We start from the raw sequence: 16,497 nt of genomic DNA, 5'->3' as shown, positions 1-16,497 counted from the left end.
ATACAACCCTCAAAATATTCATCTTCAAGAAAGAAACCTTGTGCTTATGAAGACAAAAGAATATGAAGTGGCTTCATCCTCATCTCCCTTAAGAAACAACTCTAGATCTTCTTCAATAATGCCACGCAAGAAAATTGCTCTACAAATTTTGTAAGTAAAAGAAAAGAAAAGAAATTAGATATTGTGCTCGAGCTTCTCTTTTACTCGGTCACAATGGCTAGGGTTTCTATTTGAAGATCAAGTGGGTGTAACAAACTTTTACTTTTTACTATTTAATAAAACGTAAAAGTTTATTCCAAAACAGAAACCCACAACATTGCAAGCCAAAAAGGGGGTACTTGTGCCAATAAGAAGGCGATCCCCAATATAATTATTTATTGTTTCGAAGGGGAGCCAGGAATGTTGCAGCCATGAAAGTAAAGCGGTTATCCCAACACGTTGATTCGAAACCTTCAATTCTTCTAGTGCACTGCGATTTTTTGGTCTGCCGTCCCCTTGAACAAGCAATTTTTGTAATTCTTTTGCACCTGGTATCGCTCGCATTCGCAGCAGCGCCTCAAAGTTTTTGTGCGTGTTGGGTCTCAAAAGGCGTTGTGTTCTCATATTCTTGGTTAATCTCACATATCTTTGAAGAATTTCTGGCACATGCACCCACATGGCACAGGGATTCAGCTGCACGTGCAATGCTGGTTAACGGGAAATTACCGTCCGCCCATTCTTATTTACCGCTCCTTTGTTGAGCACCAGGCTCTCGAAAAGACTTTATCTCGCCATGGGTGCTCTCCGCGGGCGTGTCTCGAAGGGGAGAGCTGCTCTGAGCTTCTGGTGGTGCAGGCCCCTCAAAGGGCTAGCGTTCTCGACCACGGCGGCACATGAGGCCCACCATAGCCTGGGAGACATCACCAGGAAGAACTTCTGGCAGGCCCTTGAGGCTTTCAAGGTCCACCTCCAATCCGCAGACTTTGTGGCCATCGACCTCGAGCTCAGTGGAATCCACAGCATCCCACCTCCGCACCGCCAGCCCTCAGACGTCCTGTCGTACGATGTCGAGCGGTGCTATTGGCGGCTCAAGCACTTAGCTGAGAAGTTTGCCGTTGTGCAGGCGGGTGTCGCCCTCTTCCAGCAGCAGAACAACAATCCATACAGTTTGATTGCCCATCCGTACTGTTCTTTACCCTTATGTCAAGGGAAAATTCAAGTGATCTCGCATCTCTAATATATAAAAAGTGTCCGATCATGTTACTTAAAATCGAACATGGAGTTACACGGACTGAGCAGTGTAGTAAATGTACTAAATGCAAAATACCGCTCATAGGTAATAGGAGCTTCTTTGTGCAAATTAGAAGACCAGCTCTGGGGAGCTTTGCCAAGATGTGACCAATCATCATAGTACGATAGGGCTAGTAGTTAAGATGGGGCCACTTGAATTGAGTATAGAGGACAATAGCATTAATACTCGAGCTCTTTGGAAAGCCTTGATGCATACTTGTGTTTGACATATACGCAAGAAGTTTTGTCACCATCTCTCTAGCATGTATCAAGTACTCTACTACCAAGCCATCATGTGGTCCCCCAAAAACCCTAATTCTTTGGGGCACCCTCAATATCTATAAATAGACAGGCTGCCCCCATTCAGCCTCATTCCTGTCTGTGCAGGTTTCGCACCCTTGAGCGAGATTTCAGTCACCATCAGTCCACATACATGTGGCTGTCCAGACCCAGAGACTGCTGCCACACCTTCTATTGCTGCGTTTGCTCCTCCAATGTGTAGGTGACAGCTGGCACCCCATCTCTATCATCAAGCAACCTTCTGTTGCTGTGTTTGGACCTATTTAACACCTGTGGCAACTGCATCTATAGCTTGTGTTTGGTGTCATCTTCCCAGGCGACAACTTCCTCCATCAAGTGACAGATTCTCCGAACCAGGCGACAACTGCCAGCCCTCTTGGTCATCTGTCCAACTAGCTTGCGTTTATTGCTCGAGGTCCTCTTGACACCTGCGTTTGCTGCATCCTCTCCATCCTACACTCTGACTGGTGGTCACAGACTTGGGATCTGTCTTCGGTGGACGTCACTCTCCAACACTTTGCTCTGCCCTTGAGTATCTGTACACTTTTACATTCATTTATAGTATTCATTTACTTCAGAGTTGTGTTTTTCTCTCCCTTCTTGTGCTTGTGTTTGAGTTTTGCGTTTAGGGTTTGAGTTTTGATTTCTATGTCTGTGTTTGTCTCTTTGTGTTTTTGTGGCGGTTGTACACTGTGTTTTCTCAGTATAAACCTAGCAGTTTTCTTTAGAGCAGCCTCTTCTTTGATGCATGAAAGAAAGACACCTCATGACAAGTTGTTCTAGCATTAAAGTCCCAGAGTAAAACGATATCTCCCTCAAATGTCCTCATCTACAATTGTATATGGTGATTGTCTTTTGGGTGGGGTATAAAGAGGCTTCATAGGAGGAAAATAACATGTAGCAATGTATAAAGTATGCTCCTTACCTTGTAGTCTCACTCACATATACATGGCCTACTCACATTTGCACAAACTACTAGAACAATCGGGTATAACTACTTCATAAATAAAACTGCCACAACACCTCATGCATGGCTACTCATTCTCAGTACATGTCTCCATTTGTCCAAGTGCAGCGAATATGAAAGCGTAGGACCGGATTGAAAGAAAATAAACACAAAGAGAAGAGGGAGAGAAAAAGAGAGCAGAATGTAGAAATCTGCAATTAAAATGAAGAAGGAAGATATGTATGAGGGTTGCTGAGTGTATCTCTACTGGATGATCTCTCTCTCCACCTAAAAAACATTTGAGTGTGATTGGAGATTGTCTAGCCTATAAATAGGCAAAAAAATCATCAATAAAATGATCAGGTCAGTTGTTGCAAACGGCAATTGTTGGTTTAAAAAAAAAGAGAAAAGAAGATGTTGCGCAATAAAGGCTTGTGCCATGTGGCATCCTACACAATATGTGGGGCTTGTTTGACTACCTAGGAATGTTGGAAAATACACTACCAAGCACAGTTATGCATTTCTAGGATATAGGTTGGATAGTTTCATGCAGTTATAAGGTATTTTCCAGCATTCCTAGATAGTCAAACAACCTGCAAATGTTGTGTAGGATGCCATGTGGCACAAGCATGTGGTAGTCTTCAACATCCCTTCTTAGATCTTAGACATGGCATAAGGCTCAGGGATCTGGAGCGATATCGAAGAACAACCTGAGGAAGAGCATTCGTAAACAAATCTGCCAAGTTATCCTTGTCTTATAATATACCGCATTAGTGGTCTCATCCAAGATTTTCTTTCGAATGAAATGGTACTGGATCTCAATGTGCTTTGACCTAGCATGGAATACAAGATTTTGTGCCAAAGCGATGCAACTTTCGTTGTTGCAATGTAGTGTAGTAAGACCTATCTGAGGACAACCAAGCTCTCTTAACAACCTTTGAAGCCACATTGTCTCACATGTGGTAGAAGATGCCACTCTATATTCCACCTTTGTAGTTGATGGGGCAATTGTGGGTTGCTTCTTACTACTTCAACAGCTAGTACCTACACCCAAAGTGAATCAATCTCCCGTTGTTGATCTCCTGTGGTCAACATCTCCAGCCCAATCTAAATCTGTCTAGCCATGTAGAATGAAGGTTAAATCTCCAATACTTGTTGGATAATAAATATTTAGGTTAGGGTTCCCCCTTAGAAACTACAAAATCCTCATTGTAGCCTTCCAATGAAGTAGCTTGGGTTCACTCATAACACTTGCAAGCAAACCTACAGGGGAAAATACAAATCAATTCGAGTGTTTAAAAGCCATATCAATGACCCGATTAACTGCCTATTGTAAGTAGGTAGCATTTTCCGCTGGTAAACATGAGACGTGCCCTTCCAAGTTCATATCCATGGAAGTTGTAATAGCCTTATATCCCTCCATCTCAAACGTAGTCAAAAGCTATTGCACATGTGACATACCGTTGTTGGGAGATGAAAATCCCCCTTGGAGTCTGCGGAATCTCATAAACTTGAAAGAAGTGAAGAAGGCCCATATTGGTAATCTCAAGCAGCTTTTGGGCATGATCACTTGTCAAAATGAGATTATCCATAAAGCACAAGCAAATCGTGTCCTTTGGTCAAGGTTGTAAAAAATATGTGACAATGTAGAGAGAGAGAGAGTAGGGTTTGCAGGGAGAAACACAAAGTGTGTACGGAAAACACTGAGAGAAAAGAGAAACTCATCAACATAAGCGAACAAGATGATGAAGCACTAAATCATGCCATGTAAAGAAAAGTTGATACAGCGGAGCCGAAGCGCAGAAGACGACTGCACTATCCTGTTTGAGTCAGGCTGCAGCACTTGTGGAAATCTATGCAATTAAGGGAGCAAAACGCAGTCCTTTGGGTAGTGGACTATGGAAGATGTATGCCAACGATGAAGGATAGTTGTTGGGGAGTGGAACACAATCCTCTGATGGCGTTTGAGATAAAGAAGAAGATTACCGATTGTCGAGGGAATGACACATAATCCTTGGGTGCTAGGAGGTGGGCTAGGCAGCAAAACACTAGATGGAAGATGACGCTAGGAGCATGGGTGCTGCAAATGAAAGGTGGAGGAGCCTCTTGATTGCAAAATGCAAGTAGCAGGGTTTACAAACTTGACACCAGGTGCTTGAAGGCTGATGCCAAGGTGGAGAATGTTGACGCTAAGTTGGGGATGATGATGCCAGGCAAGGGGAAGCTCTCTAGACGATCAAACACAAGATGGATGACGCGAAGTTGTGAATCTTGATGCTAGGTAGGAGATGTTGAGTCCAAGCAAGAGGAGATGACGCCAGATCGTGGGGAAGCCTCCAAATTGAAAAACGTAGGTGAAGGTGGAGGTTAAAGGAGAAGGTTGCCAAACCCAAGCAGAGGGATGATGATGCTAGGTGGAAGATACTCCATAGGTAAGGCTTGATGCTATGGGAATAGGGTGCCTGAAGTGGAAGGAGAAGATGGTGGAAGACAACCACGAACCACAAACCACAATGTTCGCCAAAAGGGGTATGAGGAAAGTGGAAGGGTTGGAGAGAGGAGAGAAGAATGCCTGATGACAGAAGAATAGTGTTGAATGAATGAAAAGGGATGTGTTGAATGAATGGAGGGGTGACCTTTATAGACCTTTGGTGTTTAAGATGGTGCACCACTGAGTGGGTTGGGTGCCCACTGATAAAGTGCCTAGAATGAGGGCACTAGCCTTTTTGGGGCTGTTAGTGCAAAACCCTAGTTGAGGTAGATACATGAAAAAAGTGGTTTCTCAACACCCTCTCTTAGTCCCAAAAGGGATGAAGAAAGAGGAGTGAAGAGAGGTAAGGAGAAGATGGAGAGGATCCTTGAGATCCAAGATTTCCATTTGAAAGGTAACCTATAGTAAGGAACATTAGTAGATAGGTTGAATTGGAGAATCTATCTTTGCCTTGGGAGAGAGGCTACTAGCTTTGTAACTCCATGCTGGAAGGAATTCGAAGGCCTCGTCATCAAGTTGCAGTTGAATCTCCAAGGCCCTGATCTAAGTGGCATGTGAAGATCCTGGGTATCAAGAGGAGAAATGATTGCTCGAAGATAGCCATCCCCCAAAGAGTAAATGGTGGGTGAAGAACTTCATGATAGAGTACGTCTCTCCCTTGAGACAAAGGGGTTCTCTGAATCCGAAGGAGGAGGAACCCATGTAGAGGCAAAAAACGAACACGAGCCTTTGAATCCCCCTCTACAAGAGATAGGGAATCTAAAAACTCATGGATCACAGACTCTCAATTATTGGATGACGAAGAAAGTGCCGTCGGTCGTACCGAAGAAGGTATCTAGGGTGCCAAAGATGTCGAAGAACTCCAAAGGTGCTTGTGAAGATATGCGACGGTTTGCATCGAGGAAAAAGAGTATGTATGACCAAGACTAAAACACACAAAGACTCAAACAGAGATGAGAAAATCTCAGATGTAACCAGCCTTACTTCCATGGATGGGTGGTAAATCCCTGATCACAACTTAATTACAGCAACAAACAATAAATGCAAATTTGAAAATACAAATTTACCTACATATCTTGGACAATGCACACCCGATTGGTCCCAAAATTGGCGTCCCTTTCGGTATTTCTTTAGCTTTATCGAAGAAAAAGTTGATTTACAATGGGATTCTCCGGAACCCCTTCGCAATCCAAACTCCCCTTGCTGTCCAAAGTGACAAGCAAGTCTTCAATCTGATTTGCCCCTTGATTCGGGTACTTAATTGGCCTTCACTCACTTCATAGACGATGGAAATGCCCCAAATTCAATGGCTGGCTAGTCCTCCACCTGAATTTAGCTGAAATTCACCTTCAGCCTTGAAAAATCCAACTCTTGGAGCTTTCAATTTTTGGTGCGCTTCCTGAGGCTGCTGCTAAACCCTAATTTTTGCTGTAAATTAGGGTTTACAGCAGAGAAATTTGCAACTTCTCAGCCTCTAAAGGTTCAAATGCTGAGATCTTCAGAGCAAGGCTGTAAAATGGTTGGGAGATGAGAGAGAAAACTGTAGAGAGAGAAAATTCGGAGTTTTGTCGCAAAGAATGACTAAAAATCAGTCAAATGCAGTTGCTGCCCTACCACAACAGCTTATAGTGCAAAGAATTGAAGAAATTTAGTCATTTACTGTTGCAGCCCTGTCTCAAATCATGCCTAAAGATAGTGAGTAAAAGCTCACTTTAGGTCATCTCATAAGCCAAAAGTTCTTGTTGCCTATCTTTCATACTAGAGAAACGCTGCTTCCTTGAAAGTTGTGGGGAATATTGTGAGTCAATGATCTAGGATTCTAGCATTATTAGCCACACACACTATCATGAACTATGCTATATGAATATCGAGGTCTTTATTATAATCTTTCTTAAAAATAATCAATGGCACTACATTGGCAAGAGGATCATTAACATTTCCAGGACATCTCTAGCTAGGAAGACGACCTTCGTTTGGTTAAGCCATTGGGACTTTTATAGATGCTGCTACCTACTGTTGATTGGTTTTCTCTTATCCCTGGCTGTCTTAGAAGGTCCTCCAATGGCTGCAAATCAGACTAGCAGCATCTCCTCCCTCTCTCTCTTGCAGACTGAATACACCAAAAATGCCTCTCTCCAGTCTATAGATGCTGTCACCTACTGTTGATTGGTCTTCTCTTGTCCCTGGTTGCCTCAAAAGGTCCTCCAATGGCTGCAAATCAGACCAACAGCATCTTCTCCCTCTCTCTTGCAGACTGAATATACCAAAAATGCCTCTCGAGCCTCTAAAGATGTTTTTCAATCTTGCATGGACATTTTTGACAAGTGGCAGCCTTCCCAAATGGTTTTTCCAGTATTAGCCATAATTAAATATTAATTTTGTCTTTAAATATTGAAAATTAATCTAATAATTATTTCAGTGTCTTGAAGAATAATCTGACTGGCCAATAATTAAATTGACTAGGCACTTCCATTCTTGAGTGTCTTTGTACCATCTTTGACCATTAGATTGGCATTAGGTACCATTACACGCCACTTCTCTAGTGTCACAAAAACTGACACTTATGGCCAAATGAGTGACCTGGGCCAATAACTGGCACCAGATTCCACCAAGTACCTGTGCGGCATAACTTATAGCAATTTTTGCTTTGACATTTCGTGATTTTCTTAGGTCTCGGGCTCGTAAATTTACTCTAGCCCTAGTTGCACCTCACATGTGCAACATTTACTTAATCATGTGATTAAAAATTAATCCACATGTTAAGTGAGGTTTAAAAAATACATGTCCTCATAACATCAGACCCTAAACACAAAATGAAAAATTCAAAACACTCAAAACTCAAACATAGAGACAAGCATAGAGAGAAGAAACTTTGAAGTGAATGAATGTTGTAAATGAATGTAAGAGTGTATGAAATGCCCCAAGGGCAAAGCAATGCACAATTAGCATAAAGTATAAATTGTTGGGAATAAATTCCCACCGTGCCTTTTATACACGCTTGGATGTGAATACACCCTTAGCACTTGTACTTTAGTACTTGACGTATAACTATAACAAAAACCTAAGAGTGGTACAACTCTTTGTACCTACACATCGTGCATCTCACACACACACTCTCCCTCGCACTCTCTATTGCTGCTCTCTCTCTCTCTCTCTCTCTCTCTCTCTCTCCCCACCATTGCCATTATTGAACATTGAACCTTTACCGTGCGTAGACCACCACAAACTGGTATCAAAGTTGAAGGTTGCTCGCCTCTCAAGTTCCATGCAATCAAGCGATAGACAGGCCACGCAGTTCCAGGTAGCTAGTCCATGTCAGCATAGGGGACACGCGACACAAATAGTTCGATGGGCGCAAGCAGTGATTAATAGGCCATGTTCGTAGGAGGCGACATGCAAGAGGTGTAGGTTGCGTGCTGACATTCTGTTGCAGGCAGTTTGGCGGCAGCTCTTAGGCATAGATCATATGCTGTCCTACTTGCCAACAAGTTTAAAAAAAAGAAACATTTTTTTTCCTTTTTTTCCTTCTTTCCTTGGTGCTCTGCAGGTTGTTACGCTTGCATAAGCACATCTTGACAAATCTCAGAGATTTAGTACACATCTACTTCCGGAATTTGGGGATTTTGGCGTATGTGTGAAGATTTTACTCGGCATCACTTCTCGGTTAGTCACATGGTGAAGGGGGAAATGCAATGACTGATGTTGGGCATGGTTCTCAGCATGGACAACAAGCTGAAAATGTGGGAAATGACCCAAATGTTGGCACTTCAATGCATAAAGAGGTTGATGACCAGCAAGGGGCTAAAGAATTCGATGATAGCTTTAAGGATCGAATGTGCACAGAGCAAATCTTTTTGCTGAACTGGCAAAGGATTTTCATTTTTCTCGATTCGTGAATGCCCAAGAAAGGACAACAAAGGCAAAGAGAGAAGATACCTTCTATGACGTCGGGATAGCCACAAGAATCTAAGGAAATGCCTAAGTCTTCTTTGAAAGAGCCCAAAATACTTGATGAGCACAAACAGTTTGTACCCATGGGTCAGCAAGTGCAAATGCATGGCCAACTTGGTAGTGCCAATCCATGGGAACATGGGCAGCAAGGTAATTATGCACATGTAAGCATGGGACAGCAAGGATACTTTGGTGGTGGTACCATTTTTCATGCTATGGTTGGACATGCACTGCATACTAGAATGTATAGCTCAAATCCCTATGGTATGCAGCAGCCAATGCATGGCTCACAACACCCAATGTATTCAGGTAATACAAGTGGAATGCCTAATCCCATGTATGGCAGCATAGGCATGATGCCTGGGGCACAAAGCAGGGCATATGGATATGTATTTGCATCTCGAGGGACTGTTGAAGCACAGGATTTGGTGCTGGTCAGCATCTATTAGGGTCGGTTATCATGTAAAGATAGCAAATGTACCCTTTCTGCTGCAGCCTATTTATGATAACTTGACTCCCACAGGTCTGCTGAAGGTAGTAAAAGTGTGAAGTTTGAGCCTTTCAGTAGTGCACAAGATAGGCTGAAAGCACTAGTTTTTATTCAGTAGTTTGATGCAACCTACTCTAGAGGCAACTTTACAGAGGCATCTAAGATATGAAAGGCAGCCACATTATTGAAGGGAAATGCATTGCAGTGGTGGTCTACACTTCTTATTCAAGGGAAGTCACCTACCACTTGGGTCTAGTTTAAGCAAATGTTTGCTTCAAATTGGTTGACAAGTACCTTTGAAGTAGACATTATGACAGCTTGAAATTGGTTGAATTCCAAAGATTGCAAGAACTTAGATTAGTATAATAAGAAGTTTTGGGATGCATTGTTGCCAGTTACTTGCTAGCAGAGAGTACCCCTCCATGAGCAGGTGGAGAAGTATATTTGTGGTTTGCCAAAGGGTGTTCAGGATTTTTGTATTAAGTCCTCTGTTTCCAGCATGTCTCAGCTTATAGAAACTGCTACTATAGTCGACACATTGCTGTGTGGAAAGGATGCAAGATTCCAAGATAGTGATGCCAAGCCACATGTCACTGAGGCCAAGGCTAAGAAAAAGGGTAAATTTGAAAATAAAGTTGAATGAGTGCAGTTGATTTTCATAGGCGTGCTTTGCACTTTGCAAAGGGCGATTATGTATTGCTGCATTTTGAAAAGGCACAGCTAAAAAAGATGAAGGGCAAAGAGCGATTGTATCCAAAGCTGTCTATGAGATACTATGGACCATTTCAAGTATCGGAGAGCATCACTAATGCATGCTATAGGCTGAAATCACTTCCACACTTCGGATACACAATGCCTTTCATGTGAGCTTACTTAGACCTTTTCATAGTGATGTGCTAGAGGATGCATATGTTGAAATTCAGCCCAAGCTTGAAGAGCTCGATGAAATATTGGTACCAGAGCAAATTTTGGTACACAAAGAGCGCAAGATCAGGGGTAAGGTTTCTAGAAGATACTTGGTGAAGTTTCACAATTATTCACCAATGGATGCCAAATGGATGGAGAAGGATGACATGGTAGACCATCCTCAGTTGTTGCAGCTTTACCTTGATGCTTTTCAGTTAGATCGGACTTTAGTTTGGGCTCAATCAGGTTCAGCAGAGCGGGGGTCCAAAGTTTTACTTGATGCTCGTGAGGGAGCTAGCACCTCCGCTCCTCAATGATGGACAACTCTAGATGTAATGGATCTTGGATGTATTCAGCATACATTCAAGGTACTGTAGTTGACAGTATGTTTGCCAAGAGATCATTATTTAGTATACTAGTCACTATGTTTGGTATGTAGATGGGTATGGTTTTCATTGTAGCTTTGAAATTGTACATTTGCATTCATTAATGATCATCGAGGATTGATTAATGAATGCTGGTTTTTATTGTATGATCATTAATATTTAGTGGTATTCAACTGGTTTTATGGATAAAAGTATATGTTATGATGCCATTTATGTTTTAGTCATGGTTTATGCTATGCTATGGTTTACTTTTGCCAGATGAGTTGAGCTAATGAGAAATAGACATGCCACATGATAATTTGGCAATGTTTTTGAGATTCTTTGTGAGTCTTATGTTATGCTAAGTTGGCTGGTAATTTTCAACATGTGTTGGGTATATGGAATGGTTGAGTAGTAGTATGCAATGTTGTGTTAACTATGATGCCTTGGGGAAATTCTAGTCCACTATTTTGCTTTTGATGTATCTGGCAATGCAATCGAGGACGATTGCAAGGATTGACTAGTTAGATTATTTTTTTGGGCATCGGAATAATCATTAGATTAACTTTCAATATTTAAAGATTGAAAATTAATATTTAATAGGTTGGATAATGCTGAAAATGGTATTAGAAGGCTGCCACTTGGCAAAACTTGCCCATGCAAGTGGGAAAAACGTTTTTAGGGGCTAATGGAGTCTATTTCAACCATTGTGAGAGAAGAGACTATTAGAGGGTAAGGAGAGGTTTGCAGTCACTAGGGATCAGTCCTATAGCATATGACAGTAGTTTGGAGTTTTCCAAGAGCAGGTGATAGCGGCCCAAGGTCCTTCTGGTGCTGATGATAGCATATAGGATGGGGTAGTAGTTTGCGTAGTGGTCCTAAGCTGTAGGTGACAACTTCCATGACTGTTTGACATGTGAAGAAAACTACTAGGGTTTGCATTGAGGACACACGAAGTGTATGACCACGATAGAAACACAAAGAGACAGACACAGACACAGAGGGAAAAACTCAAACCCTAAACGCAAAACTCAAAACTCAAACCCTAAATTCAAAACTCAAAACTCAAACATAGAAACTTAAACACAAACAGAAGAAGAGAGAGAAAGAACACAACTCTAAAGTAAATGAATGCTGTAAATGAATGTAAGAGTGTACAGTGTTCTCAAGGACAGAGCAATGTCGGAGTGTGACGTCCATCGGAGACGGATTCCAAGTCTGTGACCACCAGTTGGAGTGTTGAATAGTGAATGGCAGCAGGCTGGTCACCAAAACAGAGCAGATCGGACACTGGAAACTTGTAAATGTAGTAGTGTACCACTGATCGGAGGCTGGAAACTGTGCATAGTATGCTGTAAACAGCAGGCTGAAACAGTGTCTGATGTGGTTGGCGATGACTGGATGATCAGATTGCAGGAGATGATGATGTCGCCAGTAGCTCACGTCATCATGGATGAAGGTGCCGGTAGCAGGAGTAAACACGGATGGAGTGGTAGTAGTCTCAAGGGTTGGACAGCCATGTGGGAGGAGGCTGATGGTTGAAATCTGCACGTGGAGTGAGAAACCTACACAAATGGAATGAGGCTGAATGGGGGAAGCCTGTCTATTTATAGATGTGGAAGGGCGTCCCAAAAATTAGGGTTTTACTGAACTTTCTCGAACCACTCCTTGTTTTAGGGTTTTTACGCTAAAAAAGCATTTTTTAGTATGTTTTGGGACTGTTTAAGAGGCTAATCAACAAGTAATGCATATTTTATCTCAACACCCTCTCTCAGGCCCAAAACTAAGCAGAAAGGTTGGGCCAACCATTGTCATGTTTATTGACCCTAAGGTGTCCCATCCCAAAGCAGCCAGGGCATCAGACAAAGGGTGCACGGTGGCTGCCCAGTGGCCTACCAAGACTATGGAGGCGATGGTTATCTTACCAAGGGAGTCCAAGTAGTCACCCTAGAGAGGACAGGGCATCGGACAAAGGGTGCACATCGGCTGCCCAATGGTCTACCAAGCCCTACAAAGGTGGATGGAACCGCATGGAACTTTTTTTTTTTTTGAATAAATGAGGTAAATTTTATGGGATGCGACTGATTGAGTAATAGTGACCCAAAAGACAAGAGTAGGGAGGGTATACCCAACACATCACAAAACAGAACAAGCTAATCCATCCACTTAGGGTGTCGATGATGAGGAAAAATAGGTGATGAGGTATCCATGTGATGGAGGATGGTGGTGTGGTAACAAAAGCTGCTGGTGGAAACAGCTTAGGATCTGCTTAAGTGGTACTCTGCACAATGAGATGCAAAGTATGCTACATGCTAAAGAATGCTCATGCAACAGGTGTCACTTGGACAATGTCCCTCATGGGAAAATTGTTCACTTGTCCAAGCGCCCTAGTATAAAGATGATGAAATCATGCAATGTAAAGGGTAAGGTACAATAGGCGGAAAAGTCGATGTCGAAGACAAAGTGCTGAAGCTTGTAGAATACCAAGAAGGGTAGGAACCCCTTCTCAACTTGAATGTAGATGCTGGAGAAGAAAGAGGAGCCTGATGTGGGTCTTTGGATGGTGCCGAGAACCATAAGGAATGAAAGAAGAGGAAGTGGATGAAGTAGATGCACCCTGCTAAAAGAGCAAGGTAGAAGTCACCGCCATGATAGCATCGAGAGAGATACTACATGATCCACCTCGGGAAGGGAAACCGCCATGCTGGAAGAAGAGTAATAAGCACTCCTAGGATGATGAAACCATGAAAGGAACGGTGTACATTCCCATGTCTCTAGCCCAGGTAGGACCAAAGCAATCTGCAAGTTAGCCCTACACTGAAAGACAAAACCTTGCAAAAGAGATGAGAATTTGCAAACACAGAGGTTAGTGGTGAGATGCTCCAAAGCAAAACAGAACAGAAAGAAAATCTAACTCAAAATAAATGCAATGAATGTGTATGTATGAGTAAATGCAGCGGAAGTCAAAAGAATGAAAAAGCTAAGGATAATGAATCCTATGGACCTGACTCTAAGAGTGCGAAAAATGAATGCTAGATTGACCTAGGGTATTTGAAAGGACCTAGAGACATGCTAGTTTAAGAAGGTGGCCACCATTGCGTACGTTTAGTAGCAGGGCTCTGCCAAGGGAATGCTTGATGAGGTGGGGAGGAAGGTGAGATAGATGCATGAAGTGTAACGGGATTGGAACCTGTATACCAATCACCCAGTCCCTCAGGGGTGGTGAAAGAGATGGGCTGTTGAGGCTGTGTACTCGAGCCACATGTCCAGTAGCAACGGCGGGTGCTAAAGGAGCAGATGAAGCAGGAGCGGAAGGCGTAGCCCCATTGGATTGTGCAGTTGCAGTGGTTTGCAGAGGCTTTTAAGGTGGAAGATCTTGGGCCTTGGAGCGACACTCCTCGTCCACATGGCCTGCTCTCTGGTAGTGTGTGCAAAATCGGTATTTCTTAGGGAGTTGCTGCCAGATAGATCTAGATTCTTTGGTTCCATTTGAGGAAGAGGAGTTACCCTTTGATTGGCTTGCCTTCGCATCTTGCGAGTTCTTGCCACTGGTGGTTTTCCCTCTCGAAGAAGAGACAACCAACCCCCTCTGCTCTGAATAAGGCTGTGATGAGGATTTCTTGTGGACTTGATCATGCAGCCTTGCGTAACACAAGAACTGACACTCAAACTCGTAGAAGGTTGGCAATCGAAATTGGGAGATGATGTGTTGAATGAAATTGAAGTATTTTTCGAGCAACTTATTCAAGAAGAATGTAATCTGATTGTCATTTGACTTTGGAGATCTAGTAGTGGCAAACTCGGCAAGTAACCTCCTATATTCAGCCAGCTTGACTTTCAGATCATCCCCTTCCTTAATAGAGAACTCTTGAAGCTCAAAGTTGAGATTGATGCGCCGAGTACGATCATGAGCCGCATAGCGGTCGAGAAGGTGACTCCAACGCTCTAACGCGAGCGGGAAGTGCTGCAATCGAGAGTGAAACTCAGGAAACAATCTCTACATCAGCTCAACATTGACTGTGGCATTACGGACTCTCCATTGACGGATGTAATCAGGGTGAGCTAGTCGAGGGTCTTGTATAGGCTCTAGACCAATGACGAGGTTCCAAAGACCCTGAGACTCAAGCACTTGTTGCATGAAATTAGACAAAGTAGTGAAATTTGACTTGTTAAAATGTGTCTATCTGTGAAGCATTTTTGGCCGTTGCAACAGGAGTGGTAGTGCTCCGAGATGGATAGTGTGAAAAAGTGTAGTGGGGGTAGGATGGGGAAGTGGAGTACACTTGGAAATGGGCCCTAGAGTGCCCACCAGGCATGCGGGTAGTATGCAAGGTGGATCCATAGGTAGGGATAGGTTGACTAGGCATGGGCATGGTAGCTACATGAGGAACCCAAAGAGGTGGGATGGGAACACGGGGAGCCTACCAGGCATGCGGATAGTGTGCATGGTGGATCCATAGGTAGGGATAGGTTGACTAGGCATGGGCATGGTAGCCATAAGCTGAGGATGGAAACCCCTGCGTATAAGTGGTCATGGGAGATGTGAAGCTGGGGATAGTGAGGGGGGTGCCCATCACAGTCGACCCAGGAGTTATAGGTGTGCTCATTTGTTGAAAGGTGAGAGGCATTGTGTGAAAGGGTGGCATTCCCCCTAACAAAGTATCATGGTGCAAAGAGGTAGAGAAAGGGCCACGTGGAGAAGGAAAAGGTGCTAGAAGCGGAGATGGAAGATCCAACCCCTAGGATGTGTGATGCAGATGTGGAGTGTAATCCAAGGTTTTGGAAAGATGATGAGAGGCGATCAAGGTGTGATATAGAAGAGGGTGGAATGGGAGGGAAGTGAGAAGTGTGTGTGACATGCTCAAATGAAACAGAAGCTGTAGATGTATCTGAATTTCGTTTGCTTCGTGAGCCCCTCTATTGAAGTTCACATACGCAAAGCCATTCGGATCCTGTCTCTCAATAGAAAAAATAGGCGAGGGTTTTGATTCATGCAACACAAAAGAATTGTACAAACCTGACATTGGACCTGGCTGAGATGTTGAAGATGGATCGCCAGACGTTCCGAATTCCATATGTCCTCCATGATCAGAGAGGTGGCTAACCTCACCAAACGATCCAAATGTGGTAGCAAAACTGGTAGGAGGGGTGTAAACATCACCGTACTTGTTGCGATAGTACTCCTCAAAGTCCTCCTCTATTATGTTAGTGAAATCTGGTGAAGGTGGAGTGTCGTCCTCCTCACCGAATCCATAATGACGTCTCAGGGCCTCCAATGATGGAGAAGCTTGATAAGACATTATAGGAACTGGAGAAGAAGGTGTTTGGGACATTGTGATTCGGTTACGAGTCGTATTGTGTGCTTCGCACAAAGTCTAGCTCTCCAATAATGGAGAAGCTTGATAAGATATCATAGGAACTGGAGAAGAAGGTGTTTGGGACATTGTGATTTGGTTATGAGTCGTATTGTGTGCCTTGCACAAAGTCTAGCTCTCCACAATATCCGCAGGATGCTCTTTACAAGAGCACCGGCTTTGATACCATGTGAAGAAAATTGCTAGGGTTTGCATTGAGAACACACAGATTGTACGACCACGACAGAAACACAAAGAGACAGACCCAAACACAGAGGGCAGAACTCAAACCCTAAACGCAAAACTCAAAACTCAAAAACAAACAGAAGAAGGGAGAGAGAGAACACAACTCTGAAGTTAATGAATGCTGTAAATGAATGTAAGAGTGTACAGTGTGCTCAAGGGCAGAGCAATGTCGGAGTGTG

At 43.3% G+C, this 16,497-nt stretch overlaps 1 protein-coding gene across 10 annotated transcripts in view; it reads left to right on the top strand.

Annotated features, from left to right (window-relative positions):
* The first annotated feature begins 400 nt into the window (after window positions 1-400).
* The window catches only part of LOC148021551 (poly(A)-specific ribonuclease PARN-like), a 34,417-nt gene continuing 18,320 nt past the window's right edge, over window positions 401-16,497 (top strand). For all 10 annotated transcript variants that reach the window (XR_015694340.1, XR_015694342.1, XR_015694341.1 and 7 more), the window contains exon 1: window positions 401-1,161. Coding sequence is in view for 6 of the 10 variants with exons in the window: in XM_087696969.1 (XP_087553095.1) it covers window positions 773-1,161 (389 nt within the window). In the remaining 4 variants the exon portion in view is untranslated. The remainder of the gene's footprint in view (window positions 1,162-16,497) is intronic.

This window comes from Lygodium microphyllum, chromosome 17 (genome assembly GCF_053477565.2).
Source record: "Lygodium microphyllum isolate KBCC chromosome 17, Lygodium_microphyllum_v1.1.10, whole genome shotgun sequence".
Taxonomy (NCBI): Eukaryota; Viridiplantae; Streptophyta; class Polypodiopsida; order Schizaeales; family Lygodiaceae; genus Lygodium; species Lygodium microphyllum.
Note: the sequence above shows the minus strand (reverse complement) of the source record. Positions and strands in the feature narration are given on the sequence as shown.